This window comes from Falco peregrinus, chromosome 16, assembly GCF_023634155.1.
Source record: "Falco peregrinus isolate bFalPer1 chromosome 16, bFalPer1.pri, whole genome shotgun sequence".
NCBI classification, from domain to species: domain Eukaryota; kingdom Metazoa; phylum Chordata; class Aves; order Falconiformes; family Falconidae; genus Falco; species Falco peregrinus.
In genome coordinates, this window is record NC_073736.1 from 1,805,554 (window position 1) to 1,827,335 (window position 21,782).

At 55.2% G+C, this 21,782-nt stretch overlaps 1 protein-coding gene across 16 annotated transcripts in view; it reads left to right on the top strand.

The window, feature by feature from the left end:
• The window catches only part of PPFIA4 (PTPRF interacting protein alpha 4), a 57,599-nt gene that overhangs the window by 21,673 nt on the left and 14,144 nt on the right, over window positions 1–21,782 (top strand). For 12 of the 16 annotated variants that reach the window (XM_055819920.1, XM_055819919.1, XM_055819921.1 and 9 more), the window contains 12 exons: window positions 3,399–4,204; window positions 12,196–12,297; window positions 12,419–12,583; window positions 13,190–13,264; window positions 14,404–14,499; window positions 14,941–15,162; window positions 15,619–15,765; window positions 15,889–16,027; window positions 16,662–16,741; window positions 17,098–17,229; window positions 18,727–18,789; window positions 20,143–20,234. In XM_055819920.1, coding sequence (XP_055675895.1) covers window positions 3,968–4,204; window positions 12,196–12,297; window positions 12,419–12,583; window positions 13,190–13,264; window positions 14,404–14,499; window positions 14,941–15,162; window positions 15,619–15,765; window positions 15,889–16,027; window positions 16,662–16,741; window positions 17,098–17,229; window positions 18,727–18,789; window positions 20,143–20,234 — 1,550 coding nt within the window. In that variant the 5' untranslated portion in view covers window positions 3,399–3,967. Of the gene's footprint in view, window positions 1–3,398; window positions 4,205–5,846; window positions 6,263–12,195; window positions 12,298–12,418; window positions 12,584–13,189; window positions 13,265–14,403; window positions 14,500–14,940; window positions 15,163–15,618; window positions 15,766–15,888; window positions 16,028–16,661; window positions 16,742–17,097; window positions 17,230–18,726; window positions 18,790–20,142; window positions 20,235–21,782 lie in introns of those variants that run through there. The other 4 variants (XM_055819928.1, XM_055819933.1, XM_055819934.1 and 1 more) reach the window with 2 other exon arrangements.

The following is a 21,782-nucleotide window of genomic DNA, read 5'->3' on the forward strand; positions in this document are numbered from 1 at the left end:
TCTGGCTGGGAAGGGGTCAGTGGAGGATGCTGGGACCCCGTCTTCGACTGGTTTGGTGGAGGGGAAGCTGTCCTCATGCTGGTGAGCTGCAAGCAATGGGTACTGGTGTGGGCTCTGCTGCACTGACTGTGCTGCTCTTTTGAGGCCAGGTTAGGCAGCTGATGAGGATTTTCTAGGAGCAGAAGAGATCAAACTGACGTTTTTATGGGATGATCAATCTCCATGAGCTTGTTGCCTCCAAGGTGTGCGTTAAACCCTCTTTGCCAGCTGCCTGCTGGGGTGATGATCTTGCTGACAGAGCCGTGGAGGTTTTTTAGTTTCTCTTGTCAGGGCTGAGATGAGAGTGAAGCTGTTCAGAGGAAAAAATGCAAGCCTGTCTCTGCCTCAATGCACAGGCGGTTTTGTGTGTGGATAAATGCTGGGTATGCTTCTCGCTCTGGTGGAAAAGGGAAAGCTGGGGTGCTCCCTGGGACTGAGCATATCCCACAGGCTTGCTACGGAGTCATGCCGAGCAAATAATCAGCTCAAGGGCAAAAAAAACTCCTCTGCTTTCCATGAGCTGCTCCATGTCTGGGCACCATCATTGCAAACCGGCCTCTCCAAGCAGGCAGTGCGTGACTGTTCTGTTTTCCATCTCAAAGAGTGGGGAAAGCATCGTTTGGCTGGGGGGGTATAGTAAAGCAAGCACGTTTTCACTGGCAACAAACCTGCTTCCAGCAAGTCTGTGCCTGGCAGCCCTGCGGGACTAAAAATACTCAGCAAAGGGCTAGAGCTGCACAGTGTCTGTTTTCTCAGCTCACCAGCTGTCTCCTCACATCCTCACTCCTCTACCCAATGATTATCCCATCAGTTAAGGCCCTCTAAACTCAGGCAGTAACATTTATGTAGTTTTACCAAACACAGTTGAAAGGTTGAGATTCACAGGCGGTGTTTTGCTGCTAATTGCGAGCAAGCTCGGACCTCTCCGACATCCAGTGCCGAAGGGCTGCTTTCAGTCTGCCCTCACTGCTGTAAAATCACCAGCAAAGTGTGTGATGTGCTCGGAGTGTTGTCCGCACTGACATCCTCAAGGTCCTTAAAAGTGACCGGTTGGACATGGAGGTCTGCTTAGGAAATGCTGAGCTGCGCTCTGCAGGGACAGCATCTTTGTGTGTGCAGCTGCAGCTGGGCTCCCAGGGGAAGAGATGTGTGGGAATGGGTGATTCTCTGTTGCTTTTGGAGAACAAAGAAAATCCCAAGGTTTGAGGTGGTACAGAAATGAGAAGATGCTTGTGTTGAGGGGAGCTGACCCTGGGCAGGAGCTTCCTGCATGTGTTCCTGCACATCCCTGCACCCATGCACATTCCTACTCATGTGCACATCCCTGCATGCATGGATATTGCTGCACATGTGCATGCCCCTGGTGTGTGCACACCCCTGCATGCTTGCCCATGCCTGTTGCTCGCTGAACACACTTCCTGCTCCAAAAGGCTTGAAGGCAGCAGGTGCAGAAGACAAGCAGACTTGTGCTCCAGCCCCTTCCCCAGCTCTGTTGCCCTTCTCTGGACACCCTCCAGCATATATAGCATATAACACATGTAACAGGATATAGCTGTGCACAGGAGCAGGTTGCAGTGAAGCAAAGTAGCGCATGGGTTTACCTAAACTGCCCCAGCCACCTGTGCGCAAGCTCAACCATGGGGGAAGCAAAAAGAAAATTAGCCCTTGGGTGATGCCTAGGGTAAATCTGCGCTGCCTCCTGCACTGTGTGGGTTCAGCCCCTTGGAATACCTCCATGGGGTGTGGGGAGGCACCACTGCTCTGCCGGGACTGGGGTCTGTGGAGTCTCCTCGTGGTAAGTGAGTCTCTCCTTTGCAGCTGGGATAAATTTCCATCCCATCATTGCTCCTGTCAGATTTATGTCTTGGCCATTCCCTGCAGCATTTCTCTTCCCTGAGTGGCTGCAGGGCTCTTCCCTCCCTGCCTTGATTGATATCTCTTAATTCACCTACTAATTCATTCAGTACCTTGCCAGCAGCTGGGGTAGGGATGTGGCCACGTGGCTGATTTTGCCATTGACATCGTGATCAAGAGGCCATCTGGCTTTCCACAGTGTGGACATCCTTGCTCCACGCTCATCCCACAAGCAGAGGTACAGTGGCAAAATGGTGCATGAAAGTCACCTCATTTGGGCTTTGCACCCAAATTAATAGAGCTTAGCCCTGGGGTAAGGCTGGTATTGGCTGTTCTTGGCCCCAGCTCTCCCTGCAGCCTGGGGAGGGAGGGCGTCTGCCCTCCGAGGAGGCTGGCAGCATGGCCACGTTCATGTGTGGGTACCACTGGGACTGCTAATCGGGGAGGGAGGACTGTACAACATTTTACCTGCTTAATTACGGGGATGAGGCTCATGTCCAACTCAACCCAAGGAGAGCAGGGGATTGGAATGGTTCCTCACTCTATGCCTTTTCCTCTACCAGCCTCCTTTTTGCAGGGAAGCTGTGGGGATGGATGTCCACAATGCACAATTATCCTGGTCATCCACATCCCAACAGCCAGGAAAGGAGCATGAACAAGCCTCGAAGGACCACGACAGCATTACAGGCCCATAACAGATTTTATTCCACTTGAGGAATGTGACAAATCCGTAAAGGGGAGGAAGTCAGACAGCTACCTGCGGGTCAGTCCAGCCCCACGTCCCTGGCATGCAGGAGCCAGCTTTCAGCATAAAGTGCTGCATACACATTGAGGGGCTGGTGGTTTTGCCAGAGCTTCTCTATTTTTAGAGGGTTTTTTGTGTCAAACTTCCCATCAGCTGATGAGCCAATGTCATCCCAAGAACGGAGCTATGGTTCCCCTGGCCCTGGCAATATGTGTCTGCACGTCTGGGTGTGCACAAAAGCATCTCCTTACACACACTGCCTTTGAACTGGGGAGAAATGCCCCGCTGTGCTGCCGAGCTGTTTGAGACATGAGCTTTTATTCCAGTCCAAAGGGCCAGAACAGGCTGATCTGGCCCATGATGGCGTGCAGGTCCTTTTTGTCTGTGTGCATATGCTGGTTTGAAAGGAGAGTGATATAAGGATATTGGGACCTGTCCTCAAGCATTGTATCTGTTGTAAAGGTTTAAAAACTTAAGGAGGACTGCCCTATAATGAGGATTAGACCGGTGACTCTCACCCCAAGCTTGCTACATCATGTTTTGCTGCTCGACTCATCTTGCCCATGGTTTGTCCCCTTGCAGAAGTGGAGGTGAGTGGAGGGTGCCCACATGACCCCAGGGCTGAATCCCATTACTGTGAGTCCTGAGCCCACCTGTTGCAATCTACCAGGGTTTGATGGGGGGCAAAGGGTGCTGGGCAGATGCCCTGGGCATTTTGGGGGCAGCAGGAGGGATCTGATCTTTGTCCCCTCTCCTGTAGGTCACCGCTGTGTGTTTGAAGAGCTGTGATGCCAAACGGAGACATGTTCCCACATCAGTTGTGACCATCTCATCCAGCCTTGGGGAGAACAGCCCACCATCACCAGACTCCTCAGCATGCCCAAACAGCCCAAATATCTCCCACGCCCTCCCTGTGCTGCTGCCAGCTTGGGCTTCCCATTGGAACGAGTCCTCAGGGGTCACTTTGTCTGCCTCTGAACACCCCTGTGGCTCACTGATGCTGCAGCCCCTCCGAAAGGCGTCAGAGAGGTGACACAAGGGACCCTGGCAGTGACAGGCAGCTGACTGGAGTGATTTAAGACTACGAGGGCCTTGTCGGTGCCAAGGAGGTCCCTCTGTCCCTGCCGGAGTGATGCCAGCTTCTGCTTAGTACCCAAGAAGTGATGGGGTATTCCCTCCACCTTCACCACCCCGTTGTCCCCTCCTGTGCTGATTCCCCTGACCCGTGGGAGCCTGTAGCAATGTGATCAGGGCCCTGCAGCTCAACAGCACCCACTGCCTGCCCCACTGGGCACCTTCAGGACACTTGCCCACCTGTCACACTCCGCCATGATGTGTGAGGTGATGCCCACCATCAGCGAGGGGGACCCTCTGGGTCCCCCACAGGGCTCTGAGGCGGATGCCGACTTTGAGCAGCTGATGGTGAACATGCTGGATGAGAGGGACAAGCTGCTGGACACCCTGCGGGAGACCCGTGAGACGCTCTCTGTCACCCAGAGCCGCTTGCAGGAGACCCTACGGGAACGTGACCAGCTCCAGAGGCAACTCAACTCAGCACTCCCACAGGTAAAGATCTGGCCCTGGGATGATTGTGAGCCTTAAATGAGGCATACAAGGGTGATCAGCCACTTGGATGTGATTTTGAGATCATGCATTTAGAAAGGTACCAGGTGTGATAGCATTGATGCTGCTGGATGTTTTGCATCTCATGCCAATAGTAAAACCCATAGGTTCTCCCAAGGCCAAGCCACAACCACCTTGGGCATCTCCCCTTCTCTGTACCCCTTGTTGTCTGTGAGTCCCTGTGGGGAGGTGTGAGACTGTAATCCCCTCCGTTACACAGGAGAATGGGTATGGAGAAGGGGCAAAATCTCCTGAGGATGCCCAAGGGCAACAGTGAGGCAGATGCAGAGCCCACACTTACCCATTGGGGAACAGTGCTTGGGGAGCAGATGGCACATTTTGGGTAGCAGATCTGGCTTGCTGCCTCCGGCCAGCTCCTTGGGATGTCAGAAAGGCCTCAGTTTCATGAGTCCACACTGGCACTTACAGAGTCCCCAAATGAGGACATTAACCATGTTCTTTCCCCAGTGCTGAAGCCCCCCCCTCTCTGCCCCTTCCCTCAGCAGGAGAGCTCCTTTCCATCAGCCCCACTGCCCGGTGGGGTGATCGGACTTTCTTTGTCTTGAGCTTGGTCCTGACATGGGAGGCTGGGGGCAGAGTGGGGACTGGGACATTGCAATGGGCCAGTTTGTTCCCTGAGCTGGAGCAGATAGGCAGTGGGTGGGGGAGCTGCCAGAGGTCTGTGCTCAGTGAGTAGCCCAGGACATAGGGAAATCAGGGCTTGCCATGGCTCTGCTGGTGTTTCTGGTGTTGCTCTGCTCCCAGCTCATCCACCTGCAGGACCCAATCCAGGTACACCAGAGACCTGGACTTGAGCTTGGCCTCCACGAAGAAAGATGCTCAGGTCAGAGGAGGATGAGGTGGATCAGTGTCACAGGGCTGTGCAGGGTGGATCCGAGCTGCCCGCCTTCCCTGCAGAGTCTCATGGGGCAGCACGCGGTGTCCCAGGGCCCAGACTTGGGGCGAGCAGGATTTGGGAGGCTTTTGCACTGCTCCATTGTGGGTGTGTTGTGGAGAGGAGTGCACCAGGCAGGGGAAGCAGGAGGCTTCAAATGTTTATACCTGTTCTGACTGTGATGGTGCTGAGACCTCAGATCTTCCCTGCCTGGGTGCTGGGTTTGGGGCACCCTAGGGAGACAGGAAATAACTAATGGATCAGAACTGGTGGCACAAGCCAGGACAGAGCTTGGTCTGCTGGCTGGCCGGCTCTCGGCATCCATTATCCGCTCTGGACAGGGGAAGGCAGCTCAGGAGCAAGGCAGCCTGTGTCTCCATGCACAGAGCTGGGCTGGCCCTGGCTCTGCCCAGGCTGCTGAAAGCAAAAAACCCGGCAGTGCTTCCCTGGGAGCTCCTGGGGTCCCCGTGGATGAGTTGCTCCCTGTCCTTGGGGATGTGCTGAGCTGTACCCAAGTGCTGGGTGCAGGCAGGACCACCACCACCTCGCATGCACCGGCAACTCTCCTCCCCTCTGCTCCCAGCTTCCCTGCCAGCGTGCACTGGAGAGAGCAAGTCAGGTCACCCTGAGCACACACTGCCCGCCCCACCACAGCCGCCTCGGATTAAGGGACCACGCGGATTTAGTCTCCACTCCTGCTCCAATAAGGGGTCCTCGGTGCCTCGGCAGGGGCGGTGTGCAGACGGAGCAAACTGGGTCAGTGCAAAGGGGCTCGGTTGGAGCGCTGCACCCACAAGCCTGCTGGGTGCCCCGGTTCAGCCAGGGCTGCCTCCTGCCCCCTGCCCCTGTGAGGGATGTGATCAGGGCAGGTGGCAGATGGGGAATTGCCCTGAGCTCCCGCTGCCTTCCACTGCCCTGCCTGCCCCTGCGCGGGCACTGGGGCTCTGTGCCCGGGCACGGCGGCCCCTAAAGCCCACTGTGCCGCTCACCCTTGGGACTGCACTAGCTGTCCTCACAGGAGATGAGGGCTCGGCATGAACACGGGGAGCAAACCCAAAGGCACTCACCTGCCCAATGGGATTAATCCCAGCATGTGCATGTACCAGGTAAGCGGGACGCGGCCGGTCTCTTCCCCAGGGCACTGCATGGGGGCATTCCACGGGTCTGTCCTATCTTCTTCTTCCTCTGTGTGCCCTTTTGCCCAGGAGCTTACTGCAATATGTCAGACCCCATTGGCATGGGATTCAAGCTGGATTGCTTGAAGAAATCCTTTTGGGTGGCAGGGTTGGGCACCCAGGCTCATCAGTGGTCACCCACAAGGCTGACAGCCCTTTCCCAGTCTACGGAAGAGCCAGGCTCTAGCTGTACGGAGGACATGCTGCCTGGGGAGGGTGGGATAGATGGCGGCTGGGAGCCGTGGTGCTCCGCATCTTTTCAGAGCACAGTGGCAGCTGGATGTCACTGCATTGTCACAGGGTCCAGAGTGCCAGCAGAGCCTTTGATGGGGCAGGCAGGGAACATGTGTCTGGCGTAGACCCACACATGAGGCAGGCAGGGGATGTGTTTGTTGTCTGGAGCAAACCCCTGCATGGGGCAGGCAGGGATGCTCCAGGGATGTTCCTGCCTGTAGCTCCCATTCCCCCTTGCCTTTGTGGGGCTTGGTTGCCACATGGCCAAGCCATCCCCCCCTTAATCCATAGGGGTATCCCTCAGCCCCCAAAAGGCAGAACTCCAGGGCAATTTCCTGAGGAGCGTAAGCTGCCTTAATGCTTCTTACATGATTTATTTATTCATATGGGAGTGCTGAATGTGACTTAATCGGGCTGAAAGCTCTCAGCTCCAATCCCTCTGCCTTCCCTGCTTGTGCAGGGGGTTTGCAGCCGAGGACCAAGCCCTGACCAGGGTCCGGGTGCTCTCAGCAGCCCCGGGGACCCTGGCACGGCTGCCAGCTCCCTCCTGCCTGGCCACTCAGCTTGGTTTCTCCTCTGCTCTCCTGGGTGTACATACCACCCAGGGATGCAACATGCAGGGCTCCAGGTGTATCCAGATGTCTTCCTGGTGCAGGATCCTGTGTGGGATGGCAGGAGTCCCTGTCCTGCCAGGGCTTGGGGATTTGGCAAGAGTGCCTGGTCCCCAGCTGTGCCAGGGGGAGAACAGGCTCCCAAATTTCACAGGGGCTGCTGTGCTGAGGGCTACCAATGGCCACAAAAACCTCCTGCAGTTCTTCCTTCCAGGCACTGCTCTGCTGTGCATTTGCTGCCTCTTGGAGCTGCCTGAGGAGTTGAGAACTGGGCTTTTTGGGGTAGCCAGACCCCCTAAGACTCCCCAAGATCTCTGGAGGTCCCCCAGGAGCTGGGGGAGGTCCTGGCATCAGATAATCACCCCAAATTCCTCCCATTTAACTTAAAAATATATCTGGAGTTAACACCTGCAAAAAGCAGCATTAAAATAGGAACCTCAGCAGCTCCAGGTGGAGGGAAAACACCCACTGAACAAGACCTTTAACATGTCTCAAGATTTTGGGGAAGGGTGGAGGGATCTGGTGGCTCAGTGATGAACTATTGGAGCCGGTTGTGCTCCCACAAGACCAGGGTACTGAGATGTTGAATTCTTGCTTGCTCAGCTGTACAATGCTCCTCTCCAAGCAATCCTGGGTGGAAATACACATCATGTCTGCCTGTTGAGAAGGGAGGACACCAGTTCTGCATGGATGGTCCCCACAGAGTCATGGTGCTGTAGCTGAGAGGTCCAGAACATGCCACACACTGCCCAGTGCTGAGGATGGGTGACGGTCGAAGCCCTGAGTTTACCCAGTAGGATTTAATCTTTGTAATCCCATGCTACACACTGCTCAGGGTCGTGTTTATCCCTTCGACTGTGACTTAGGGCTTTCTTGTAATTCTGCACTGCTGTTGGGACAACAAGGAGAAACTGGGGTGAGTGGTCTGCCAACTCCCACTGTGGGTAGACGGACGGATGGGGCTGCACCCCTCAGGTGCCAAGTCAGCAGTGCGGTGCAGGCATCATTCTTGCATCACCCTCTGCCAGAGATATCCTTCCCGCATCACCCTCCTTCACATGCCTGGCCCATCAGGAGCAATCACTCCAATTAGGGGCTTTAAAATGCCATTAATCCCACAGCTGGAGCCAGTTTGTTCCCAAGGCTCGGATGCGTTGGAGCAGCGGCTGCGTTCCTGCCACAAACGGGGGAATTTTGCTCACTTTGGTGCAGTCTCACTGCATCCTTGTCTGTGCTGCAGATGGCACAGGGAGAGGCAGAAGATGGCTCTGGGCTGAGGACTTTTGCATTTCAGCTTTTTCATGCTATGAGCCTTCTCTCCCTGAGCTTCCTAAACCCATCCTTGCTCTCCAGCTGTCTCTGTGTAGCTTATTTCTGGCCTCCCTCCAGCTCTTCCCTGTGACTTCCCTATTGATGCAGCCAAGGGGGAAGACCCTGAACCCTGAACGTGCCTGGTGCTGACCGAAAAGCCTCATTTCAATACCTTGTGTGGTGCTCTGGGTCTCTATCCCTGCTTTGATGGTGAAAAGAGCGTCCGTCCACCCTGCTCCCTCCCACCTTGGGGCTTGGGGCTGAGCCCAGGCAGGTGCACTTCGGGTGGTTTGGTTTTAATCCAAATTAGCCACTTCCCAGGCTGCTGGGCTTCCTGTAGGGCTCCTGAGGACTCCCAGAGCTGTGTCTCATCATCCATCCTTTGATTGCAGATCAGGCACCTCTCCTTCACTTTCTAATCCATTTATAGGTGTCCCTGCTTAGTTTGAGAGCTTATCAGAGCCAGGGGCAGAGGCCTCTGCGTCTCCTGGAAGGTTCCTGGCCATGTCCAGGGCAGAGGAAAATCACCCAGATCCTCTTTATCACCACTTTGCTGGGACCTAGGGCAATAGCATACCTGTGAATGGGGGTGAAAGCTGTACTCCACAATGTGACACTGCAGCTGGGAGCTGGGGACAGTTTGTCATCATGGTCCCCAAACTCACCTGGTGCCTGCCAGTGTCCCAGAAGCAAGGAGGCAGATGTTGGGCACAGCTGGGGCTGATGGAGGTAGATACAGGCGGGTGCTGGAGTGTTGTATTCCTCTTTTTTTATTCCCAAGGCATCAAATCAGGCTTGCAAGTGCCCCCAGCCCTGTGTACTCGGCTCACCCTTACTGCTGTCCTGTCTTGCTGCAGGGGTGTTGCTATTTTTGGTGACAAATGCTCCTTTTTGCAGCCTTTCCCCAAGGGAGGACAGTTATCGTGGTCTCTCTTATTTCTCATAGGATGCTCCAGGCCTGACAGCCTCTCTGGGGCGCGCAGCACAGGATCTGGCCAGCCATTCCTGGCAGGGTGGAGTGCTCAGAGAGGAGCACCCCGTGGGATAGGTTTGGGCAGAAGTTTTGTGCTGTGCCTGGAGTGGAGCCACCACCATGCTTTGACCTGCTGACCAGTGCACTGCATTGGGCTGGCCGGGGTGGGGGCAGTCTGTCTCTCTCCAGTGGATTTTCTCTCTCTTTTAATCTCCTTGCCTTTCAGGATGAAAGCCTGATTGCAGGCACAATCTGTACAGCTTGGCCAGCCCGGGTGGGCCATGCAGGCAATGCAGGGTGAGGAGAGCTGAGCGCTGGCCACCACCGTCCCCAGCATGGCATCTCTCTTCCCTTGCTGCCTCCAATGCCTTGTCCCATCCATCCCACGCTGCTCACCCCAGCAAGGAGAGCATCCATGTCCACAGCCCCTGTTTTCCCTCTCAGCCATGGAGCAGAGCAAGAGGTTTCCACCCTTTGCAGATCTGCGGGCTTTGGATCTGCTTGGTCCCTGCCCCAGTGCTGAGAGAGAGTCCACAGCCGATGTGTCACCCACTGTTACAGCTTGGGCTGCTGAAAGACATTCTTGAGGCTGTCACGGCTGTGAGGGTGCTTTTGCTGAGCTCCTTCAGCCTTGTTGCCTGTCTCTTGGTGTATTGAGGGACTGGGGAAGTGACACGTCCCTAAATCTGAAACAACCAGTGATGCACGGGCACCTAATTTGGCACCTCCTGCTGCCGCTTTCGCACACTTTCTGCCCAACGCTGGTGAGCAGGAAGTCCCAGTGCTGATATAATCCGCAGGGATGCTCGCGAGCTGCTCACTCTTGTGCGTAGTGCTTGCATAACCCGGTGGTGCGCACACACGTGTGTGTGCTGCTGGGCTGTGCCAAGCCATAATCCCCACTGGCTGGGAGAGCGTGGCTCCAGGAAAGGCTTGGCCAGCACAGCGGTCTCCTGGGGAAACTGGCTCTGCAGTGGGGCTCGCTGCACTTTGGGGGTCTATGGGATGGTCCCGAGAGCAAGCACAGGATGGTGCCTGGGCATGGCAGAGGCTGGTAATGGAGGTTTGGAGTGCTTCAATCGATTTTGGGACAAGTGATGGGGACAGGGATGACCCCAGGGCTGGAGTGGTCCTTGGGGAAGCAACAGGGCAGGAGTGGGTCTGGAAAGGAGCTGGGGGACTCAGGCCCTGCGGAGATGCTGGAGCAGGGATGTCAGGTGACAGCAGCCCTGAGGCATAGTGATGGGCAGAAAAGCAGCTGTTTATTGGGATCACGACTGACTTCGGCCTCTGCGATTGCTTTTTCCCTTCCTCCACATTGTGGCATGCTCAGTCTCTGTCCCACTGTGGGATCTCAGCATCACCAGTGACACCACTTTCCCCACCAACCCCACGCTAAAAACCACACTGGTGTGAGCAGTTTGGGGTGGAAAGGGAGAGAGAAAATCTAGCTGGGACAAACAGAGATTAAAAAGCTCTTGATTTCTTGGAGGGATGTCAGCTGTTGCAAGAGATTTCACTTTGAGCTGAGCAGAGCATTTGATTCAACCTAAGCCTCAACATTTTGCTTCAGTTTGAAGGGGTTTTATTTGTTTAACTTGAAAATTAAAGTGAAAGAGAATTTCATGCTGTAAAACAGCTCTCAGCCCCCAGTCAAAATTGGGTTTGTTAATGCTCGATCAAATCCTTCCCAGCCTCTTCTGAAACCATTTTCCTTTTTAAGTTCTTCTTAACAACACTGTGAAACTGGTGTAAATTCATGAAGCGTTTCCACATTTGCGTTTTTCACCCCAAGAAATTTCAGCTGCAAAATGTTGCTTCGTCCTGCCACCACTTGGTGATTAAAAGAGCAACTGGGAGCAATGGGAGAGTGCTCCTGAGCTAACCCAGGAGCCTGGATTTCTCCTGCATCCTAGGAACTCCAGAGCGAATTTCTTTCCCCCTCTGACACAGCCACAAGTGCAGTTGCTCTGTTTCTGAGAAGCCCATCATATCCCAAAGGATGTGCTGCCTTTTCAGCTCTACTTTGGCATTGCTCTGTGCACAGCTCTTCCTTGCTGGATGTCACCTCCCTGGAGTGGTAACTGCAGCAAGGACTGGTGGCAGCTGCCACATCTCCTGCTCTGCCCCATCTCCCTCAGCTGGGGCTTGGGGCTCAAGGGTGCCCATAAGAAGCTTGGTGGGACCCTACATGCTGGACTGGGGCAGATCTTGCTCTTTCCTTCAGAAGGAGATTTTGGATGATATCCAGTTCTGAAGCCATGGCAAAGGCTGAGGGCCAGGGGACTCATCCTGGCCAGCTGCAGCTTTGTGGTGAGTTTTAGCCTGATGGGATGCTCCAAGGTGGGTGCTCTGCTGGGTTGCATCAAGGGGGCAGTGGAGATGGGAGCATGCTGGTGGCCTTGACTGGAATGCTGTAAATACCATCGAGTGCCTCTGGAGCTGTAGAGGAGTTTCTTGTGTCATTGGACACCAGACCAAATGGATAAATATTGGGATCCTGCATTCTCCTAGTCCAAACCATTCAGGCAAGCCAGGAATAGATCGCCTCGCAGCCTGGCTGTGCTTCTCCACCAATTTCTCGATGTTCCCCTTGGTGTCGCCGTCTCTCCCCGGTTGGGTTTGGATGGGAAATGCTCTGCACGTGAGGTCCCAGCAGTGGGGCCAGAATACTGGCTCTGTCTCCAGTCTCCACCCCACTCTCCCTGCTCATGGCTATGCTCTGATTTCTGCAGGAGTTTGCAACGCTGACACGGGAGCTCAGTGCGTGCCGGGAGCAGCTCCTGGAGAGGGAAGAGGAGATCTCGGAGCTGAAAGCTGAGCGCAATAACACCCGGGTAAGCATAGAAAACCTTGTCTCTGGCTTTTAGTCCTCAGAAATGTGGGACACTGCAGGCTGCTGGGCTGATATCGGCATTGACCAGGGGTGGTGAGAGCCTCACGCTTGCCCTCTTGCAGCTCTTGCTGGAGCACCTGGAGTGCCTGGTGTCGAGGCATGAGCGGTCCCTGAGGATGACTGTGGTCAAGCGTCAGGCCCAGTCGCCGTCCGGGGTTTCCAGTGAGGTCGAGGTGCTCAAGGCGCTGAAGTCACTCTTTGAGCATCACAAGGCGCTAGATGAAAAGGTGAGACAGACTGCTGGGACCTCTCCTGGCTTGCTGCATGAGCATCCCCTGCTTAAAGCTGACCTTCTCCCAACCCTTCTTCTCCCTCCTGCTGGACATCATTTTTTGTTGTTGAGCTGGGTGGTGACATGGGGTCCCTCAGGAGGAAGGTCTTGGATATCCAAAATCTGCAACACCCTCATTTTAGGAACTGGTGGGGCTGCCAAGTGGGTGCTGTGGGTTTGAAGCTGTCGAGGATGGGGAACTTGCTTCCACGGGTTACTCACATGTGGTGAGCGCTGGCATTTGGCACCCTGGTTCAGTCTTTTGCTTTACAACTCTTGTTCCTCCTGATTCATTTACCTCAAGCATCTCCTTTGCTAAAAGATGTCTTCAAGCTGTCCTGACCATAGGTCTCCAAGAGTCAGCTTGGCCCAGGCTGTCCTCTCCAACATGCTTTCACTCTCCCAGGCGATGGGCTGGAGCATCCCTGAGCCTGTGTCCTGGATGTGAATCCACCTGAACCTGGATGTCAGCCAGACAAAAGGGGCTGGGAGCTTGCCTAGATCCTGGGCACCCTCGTAACAGGTAAATAATGGCCTTTCCCATTTTCTTACACAACTGCAGGTCAGGGAACGCCTGCGAGCAGCCTTAGAGCGAGTGGCAACCTTGGAGGAGCAGCTTGTGGATGCACACCGGCAGGTAAGGTATTTGGGCAGCCTACCCTGGCCCCTTGCTGGGGTGCCCACTGGGCTGGGACTGCTCTGTGCTACATTCATGAATTCATGTTGATTTTTCTGAAATACCAGCCTCAAACGATCAGGCAAATCAGAGAATTGGCATTTAGGCATTTTTAATGTAAGGCTTTTATTCTAAAATTGCTATTTAAATGAAGGATTGTCTGTATTTAAGGAAATCTTGTAAATATGCTGAAAACTTGTGTCTCACAGGCAAGGTTTCTTGTGTTCTACTGTTTGGTATTCATTTCACTGACAAAAGCAACCTGAATGTGAATCATTTCAGGGGGCTGAGAGTGGCTTGGGATTTCCCTGCCTCAGCAGAGACCCAGACCTCACTGCTCTGAGCACCTCACCTTGGATCATCCATCTCCTTCCTTGCTGAGACCCTGGCACGGGGACTTTGCTGTCCCCAACATCTAGTCCTTTTCATCCTGGAATTATATTAACCCTGCTTTTAGGCAGTTAGATCGGAAGTTTGTGCCCTGCCACTACTGCCAAAAGGAAAGAGCCACCCTTATAGCCTCTGCCTGGCCAAATTTTGCTCCCCTTTCCAGTTCCCAGGATGTCTCATGGTACTTCCCCAGGCTCAGTGGGGAGGCAGTGCCTGGCCTTCAGTCACCTTGCAGGGAACTTTCCCCATCCTCCCCCAGCAGAGCAGGGTGCGATGTCAATGTTTATCCCCTGCTCCTGCTGCTTATGTCTGCACCAGGTTTGGAGTCTGTCTGGCTGCACACTAGTGAAATGAGTTGGAAAGGAGTCCTGGGATGCAGGGCTCAGGTCCCCAAGGGCTCACCAGGAAAACCTTACTGCTGGGGCTCAGGCTCTTTGTGTGCCTGTAGTGAGCACCGCTCTGTCCATGCAAGACATACAGGCTCCACCCTCCATCAGTGCTGAGCCTTCAGAGCATCTCTGCCTTCCCCTCTCTTCTTCACGCGATCCCTCCAGTTCCTCCTCAGCTATAGGCACTAATGAGTATGAAGGTGGAGGATTCCAGCAGGAAGCCATCTGCAGACCTGGGTGCACCAGGGCTGGTCTCACCAGCTGACAAGACCAGCTGGTCTCATCTGCTTTCTCTCATTAATTAAGCCCTTTGTCATGCAGGTGGCAGCTCTGCAGCAAGGTGCTTCTCGGGAGGCCCCAGCGGGTGAGCGGGATGAGAGGGAGCCCAAGGAGCCAGCACAGAAGCTTCCCTGGAAGGTGAGAGCCCCAGAAACCCCTGCTCTGACTGTGCTCACTGAGGTCATCATTACTCCAGCCCCCTTGTTGCTGCCTCCAGGGTGCTGAAAACTTTTTTCCTTCTCCCCTTGGTCCAACCCCCTGGGAGATGCTATTCCCGGTAGATACAGGCCATTTCTGAGTGGAGGGGAGTTTGTGCTCCTGCTTGGATGTTCCTAGGGGCTCTGCTTCCCAGGGGTGCTCTGGGAAGCCCTCAACCATCCCTATTCCATCATGCCTGTGAGAAGCCACATCCTTGGCTAGCGGAGACTGTTGACAAGGGGTCCCAGAGCCCCATGTCTCCATCCCCACCACCTCACTGCGTCCCAGCAGGGCCATCTTCCCCCAGTGCATAGCTGCAGGCAATGCCAGCCTATGCTCTGGGGCAGCCCGGCATCCGCCTCCCTCTCTGCTGCCTTGCAGCGGCTCTCCAATGGCTCCGTCCACCCGGATGATGAGGCAGGACGGGTGGTGGAGCTACAGGAGCTCCTGGAGAAGCAGAATTTCGAAGTGGTCCAGGCCAAGGAGCGCATCTCTGCATTGGCTGCCAGCGTCGCTGAGCTGGAGGAGGATCTGGGCACCGCCAGGAAGGATCTGATCAAATCGGAGGAGATGAGCAGCAAGTACCAGAGGGACCTCCGAGAGGTTAGACACTGTCCTCTCGCACTGCCAAGCCTGTTGCAGTTGCAGAGACATTCACAGGAGCTTCCACATGCTCTGGGCTGGGAAGGGATTGTAACTGCTGTTGTATGCAGGGTGAAGGCCTGTGTTCCCCAAAAGAGGCCACTGCCTTTGGGAGATTGTCCCCAAGTCCATCAGCAGGGCTTCCCTGAGGTTGTAAGCAGACACAAAGATACCTGGGTGTGCTGCGGACCTGGGGCAGTGAGCTGTGTCCATGCTAGAAAGTTTTCTTGTGATTGCTTGACTCTCACTTTGTCGCTCTCCCACTTTGCTGTCCCTCATCCCTGTATGAAGCAGGGTTTTCATTGCATGCTTGGGCTCAGGGGTGACCCAGGCTCGCAGGAGCTGGGTGGCCCAATTATTCCCACAGTGGGAATGGTAGACATAGACCAGTATGTGACAGTCCCATCACTTCCCCAGGCCCTGGCTCAGAAAGAGGACATGGAGGAGAGGATCACCACACTGGAAAAACGCTACCTAGCAGCCCAGCGAGAAGCAACCTCCATCCATGACCTCAATGACAAGCTGGAAAGCGAGCTGGCCAACAAGGAGTCCCTGCACCGCCAGGTACCAAAGCTGGACCCAAAGACTCCCCACCACCGCAGGGACTTGGGAGGGAGAAGTGGGTGCTGGGGATGGGAGAAGCGGGCAAGCCTTGGTGCCAGGCACCCACCCTGCCCTGTCCCACAGTGTGAGGAGAAAGCCCGGCACCTGCAGGAGCTGCTGGAGCTGGCGGAGCAGAAGCTGCAACAGACAATGCGGAAGGCAGAGACGCTGCCTGAGGTGGAAGCGGAGCTGGCCCAGCGCATTGCTGCACTCACCAAGGCAAGTGTGCAGGGTGTTTGGGGACCAGAGCCAGAAAGGGAGCACAGGAACCAGAGGAAGAGGCAGGTCTGGCCATGCCCCTGCAGTGATGGACCCCCTGGCAGGCCCAAGGCACCCCACTGTCCTCCTCAGCCTCTGAGCTTTGCTGTCCTCTGCCTTCCCCATGGCTGCAGGGACAATGCGCTGTTTCTAAAGTTCTCAATGTGTCCTGCATGCATGGGGTTTGCCCCCTCCCCACAGCTCCTTTCTTCAAGGCTAGCATAGTCCTGTCAGTGTGGATAGCCTTCAGGTTGTCCTGGGACCACTCTGGGATGAGCAGGAAGAGGAAGGACCCAGGGTGGATCTGGGAAGGTTCAGGCCTGGAGGGAGATGTGGATACGGCCAGCTCTACCCTTCCTGGGCACTGGAACGGGTGCCTGATTGCTCACAGAGCATCTCTCCCTCTCCCATCACCTTGCTAGCTGGGCTGTTTTGGGTGCAGAGCACAGGGTGAACCATGGTGGGGATGCAGACAGTGGGAGAGAGTGCTGCATCCCACAGAAGGATAAGGATGCAGAAATGGAGGGAAGGATGCAGGAGGACCCCACATGGTTTTGGGGAGCGTCATCCAAGAGGGCTGCTCTGCTTTTCCCAGGCAGAAGAGAGGCACGGGAGCATCGAGGAGCACCTCCGGCAGCTGGAGAGTCAGCTAGAGGAGAAGAACCAGGAGCTGGCCAGGGTAAGTGCTGCTCAGCCTGGATCGGGGAGTCCTGGCAGGTTCTGATCTGACCTTGGCTCCCCCTTGTCTTGGTGGCTGGGTACCTGCACACACCACAAAGGGTCAGGCAGGCAGGATCTCTTTGAATCCTGTCCTCTCCTGTTCATCCCTGGCTGGGAAATGGCTGAGACTGGCAGAACCCCACAGAGGGTCTGATCAGTGCTGTAAGGGGTGGGTTTGTCCTCAAAAGCTGAGCCAGGTGGGTCAGCTCTGACACCACCAGCAGGCATGGGATGGCAGGAGGGCACTGAGCCCCACGTGGCCAGAGGAGCCGATCTGCTGGATCTGATGGGGCCGGTCGCTGTTTGCCGTTGCAGGCCCGCCAGCGGGAGAAGATGAATGAGGAGCACAACAAGCGGCTCTCAGACACTGTGGACCGTCTGCTAAGCGAGTCCAATGAGCGGCTGCAGCTGCATCTCAAGGAGAGGATGGCAGCCTTGGAGGAGAAGGTAGTGACTGGGGGGCAGGGGGTCCTCTGGGGGGCTGTCGGGGGGTTGAGGGGTCTGCAGCCCCTCCAGTGTGGAGCCTCAGCCAGCCACAGCCCAGGGCTTTGGAAGTACCTGTGCAGGGATGGAGGAATGATCACATGCAGTATGCCAGCCGGGCACTGGGGCTGATGGGAGTGCAGGGAAGTGTGCTCTGCATCATACCCTCACCTCTAGCCAGCCCTTGCCCGGTAAGACCCACTCCCCACCACCTTTGATCTCCGGCAGCACCCGGGTTTGTCCTGCTCCATTCCCTCGCTTCCCTGTGTCTCTTTTGGCGCAGCCTTGACTGCAGCCTGCACCCGGCTGTTGGAGCAAAACTGTACTGCATTTTGCAGGAGAAAATGCAGCGTTCATCCTGTGCCACCTGCCCATCCCCTACACATGCTGCCTTGAAACCTTCCAGCCCCCCAAGCCCAGACTGATCTGCTTTCTCCATGCCTGGGCAGAGTCCATGAGCAGCCTTCCAGCTCCCACCCCGCTCCTTCTGGGGATCTGAGCTTTCCTTTGAGGAGCCAGCTGGAGTTGCTGCTGCCCCAGCATGAATGCAGTTAGCTGGGACAGCAGGTGGCTCAGAGCAAGGATCAACCTCGCAGTGCCAATGGGAGGCCAGGCACTGATAATTCACCTCTATCTGGGTTCCTGCAAGGGCCAGGCTCCCTTTAGTAAGTCAGCACAGAGGGGTTGCACCGCCCAGCTGATGCCTCCAGGGCTGGGTCTGTCTCCCCTGCTGCTCTGCACCTCCTGTCCCCAACCAGATCTGGCTATGCCAGCATGTCCAGTCATTCAGCAGATAGGTCTGAGTAGCTCTGGGTGAAGAGCAGGACCCAACACATGAGGCCGAGTACAAATTCCCACCCCATTAAGTGGCAGCAACCAGAGAGGTGGTACATTGCAAAAGGGCATCACCTGCTTCCCAGCCTGCTGCTGGCACTGGCTCACCCAGATTGTTTCTCCAGGTCTTCCACAGGCAAAAACGATCTTATTTGGTTGCCAGCATCTCCCAAAAAAGAGCATGAGGTCAGGCAGCTGCAAACGCATCTTCTTTTCCCCCTGCCTATTCCCTAGCTTAGATGTAGAGGACATTTTTGCCCTTGATCCAGCTGCTTGAGAAGTTGATCTCCTCTCAGACGCGTTTCCTAATCTTCAAGCCCTGCCCACCAAATCTCTAATCACCACTTGCCCTCCATGGCCATGACCTGGCCACGGTGTGGGGCAGGAGTTGAGCTACGGCAGCCCTGCTTGAGGAGCAGGAGGTCTGCAGAGAAGACCAGTTCACAGGCAGGTAGGTGAGGAATAGATCAGGGAGCCATTGCTGTCCCTCCTGCCAGGCATCCGTCACACCGCCCACACAGCAGCTCCACACTGGCCGTTCCCAGGAGGCTGCATGGCCGTTTTCTAAACGGTCTCTCTTTTTCTTTCCTGTTTTTGTTCCCTTTTCTTTTGTTTCGTTTTTCAAAGAACACATTGTTACAAGAGCTGGAAAATACCCAAAAGCAGATAGAGGAACACCAGCACGACAAGGTAAATGCCGCTGCAGGGAGCCTGCCCTAGTGACTGCGCTTCCTCACTCCTAATCCCCGGCTAGTGGCAGTCGTACCTCCTAAAATACCCTAGTTTCGGAGGAGCTGGGATCCCGAAGCGCCCAGCAGCAGGAGGCCACAAACTAACCCACGCAGTGGCTGGATGGAAGCTGCCACCCACCTCCCTGGAGACCCCCGGTTCGGTTCCCTAACAGGCATGTTCAGTCCCGTCTCCATATTTGTATCACACTCATCCATCCCTGACCCCCCCGCCGAGGACAACAGTGAGGCCGGGGTGGCTTCACCCGCATGTCTAGAGGATTTACCCCAGTGCTCTTTGGTGCAGCCTGGCTGCGAGGGACAGTGCTGCTCAGGCAGCCATGTCCCCTTTGTCCCTGAGGCTGTCTCAACCCCCTCACTCAAACTGGGGGGGAAATCTGCTCCATGCCCGGCTTGCAGAAGGCCCCATAGGTCTTTGCACCTCCCCTGCTCTCAGATGAAACATCTAAGTAGGGTCTGCAACTTGAGTCCACATTGGCCTGTGCTGGAAATCTGGGGGGTTGCAGCTTTTTGAAGCAATGGGATCTTTCAGGATGTGCCCCTACTCGCATGCATGGTTGGGGGGTTTGGGGGGGCTGCTTTCCCCCTTGCCCAGGGTCTTGGTCTCCCAGATGCTCCCTGCCTGTGGTGAGGATGTGCAGGCACTGCGCACGCTTTCCAGCCATGTCTGCTCAGCTCAAGGCAGAGGCAAAGCTCTGAGACTCGCATGACGCTGCCTGCATGTTGCCCACCCCAGTACGGCCCATTTGCCTACAGGACTGGATCCTGCTGTGCCTGGAGGATCCCATCTCCCCTGCCTCCCTGCCCTCCCGCAGCCTGCCCCCTCACACCTCCCGCAGGACAGCACAGCCACTTAGTGCAGGCACAGGTTCCTGATGAGGATGGGGCTGGCAGCTGGAGGGACAGGGCCAGCATCAGATTTGGCTAGTGAGTCCTTTGCTGCCAGCCCTTTGCCAAGACGAACGTGCGCGTGCCGTCTGGAGCACAACCAGAGCATCCTAGTGGGACCAGTTTTCCTTCATTTCTCAAAGCAGCATCGCTTCAAGCACGCATGTGTCTGTCTGTCTGGCCTGTGATCACTCCCTCCCTTCGCAGCATCGCCCCAGCATCATCATTCATTATTGCCTGCATGAGCTGTTTCTTTACCGATGTGTCAAAGGTGCTTTAAACCTGGGATGGGGATTTGTAAAGGGAATATAAACCTGGAAATAGCTAAGGATGTGGATTGCCCCAAACCTGGCAGCTCTTCAGAGCAAAACCAACCCCTGCCTGTTTCTTGTCTCACCCCAAACAGCGACGGTTGTCTGATGAGATTGACAAACTGAGGCTGGAGGTCGATCAGCTCAAGACCAGAAGTGGGACGTTTGTGGAGAGCGTGCACACAAGGTAAGGGCCACGCACCAAAACCCCGCCAGCCTGTGTGCTTGCATCCTGCATCCACGGCTTTGGGGGCATTTTGCTTTTTTAGGGCTCCAAAATGCTGTTGGCATCAGGCATTTCTGGTTTCACCAAGCCTCAGTGCAGGACTGCAGGGTGGTTCATCGCAGCAGGGTCAGCCTCAGCTGTGCTGTCCCCATCGTGGATTATCCTGGGGTGGGACGCAGGCTGTTGGGAATAGCCCAGCCCAGCTGAATGGCCCCAAATCTGCTCCTCTATGGGTGAAAAACCACTGGGCTTTGTTTCTTTTTCTGCACAAAGGGCTTAATTTTCTATGAAAGCTGGATGTTCACCAAACACATTTCCCTCTGTGGTGTGCTGGGGATGGGCTGGTGGAGAAGGAGGAATCTCTTTTGAGGTGTTGCAGGCAAAGGACAATGACCGCCTCATTTTTTCGCCTCCTTTCTACAATGGTCCTCCCACACCCTTTTCATTTAAAGTCAGCTGGGAGATGGGGAGGTACCAGCCCAAAGCACCAGGAGGAGAGATGAGTCCATTGGGTCTCAGCCTCTGTCACTGCTCAGGGTACCCAGCACTGCTGCAAGAAACCAGGGGGTTAGAAAAGGAAGGTGCCAGCACGAGATGCACCCCACCATGTTGCTGCAGCCACCTGGGAGTTCACATCCTCTTCTGAGCATTTTCAACAAGGGTTAGAGGCAGCAAGGGATCAACGAGAGCAACATCCAGAGGGGAAAATTCACCTCTCAGGAAGGCTGGAAGAGATGGAAAGGAGCCAGTGTAACCAGCTTCAAATCTGTTCAGCAGCTGTGGCAGAGAGGGGAGGGCCTGGAGGCCCTGTGTCTGTCACGGAGGGGAGAGTGAGGGAGAGCTTGTGGGGATGAAGGACAGCTGAGTGCCAGGGGAGTGTCTGGAGCACCTGTGGGACCTCTTTGTACAGGTCTGTAAGAACAGGATGTACAATTTGGGGTTGGTGGTTTTTTTAATTATTATTTCTTGGATGAAAAATCATCAGAAAGCTTGAGTTACAGAGGCCAGAATAATTCCCCAGCTGAAATGTTAGCTTTTGTCTAAGGCACCTTTATCAGTTTTTAGCTTGGGAGCAGCTTGTCAGTGGCTCCACAACAGAAATCCCCTTGAAACTTGGGCTGTGCCTTCATCTGCAAACACCAAACTGACACCAAGCCAAGCTGCTTGTGTTAGTGGTTTTGGAGCCCAGATCTGTATCTGCACTGCAAACTGGACCCACCGTGGTGGAAAACCTGCTATTTGCCTTGGATAACTGCTTTTGTCATCGTAAATCCAAAAAACCCTCATGCCTCCTATGGCAATGCATATAGAGAGTAATGTCCCCTTGCTCCGGGAAGGCACTTTGCTCAGCTGTCTGGTTGGGTCTTCAGGGTGAGGAGGAGCAACCAGGCAGTGTGGAGATATGCAGTGGGTACCACAGGTGGCAAAAAGTGGCCTCGTGTCCCACAGCAGCTGCTGTATTGCTCTGCCTGGCATGGGGACCCACTCCCAAGCACCAGCCCAAGCATG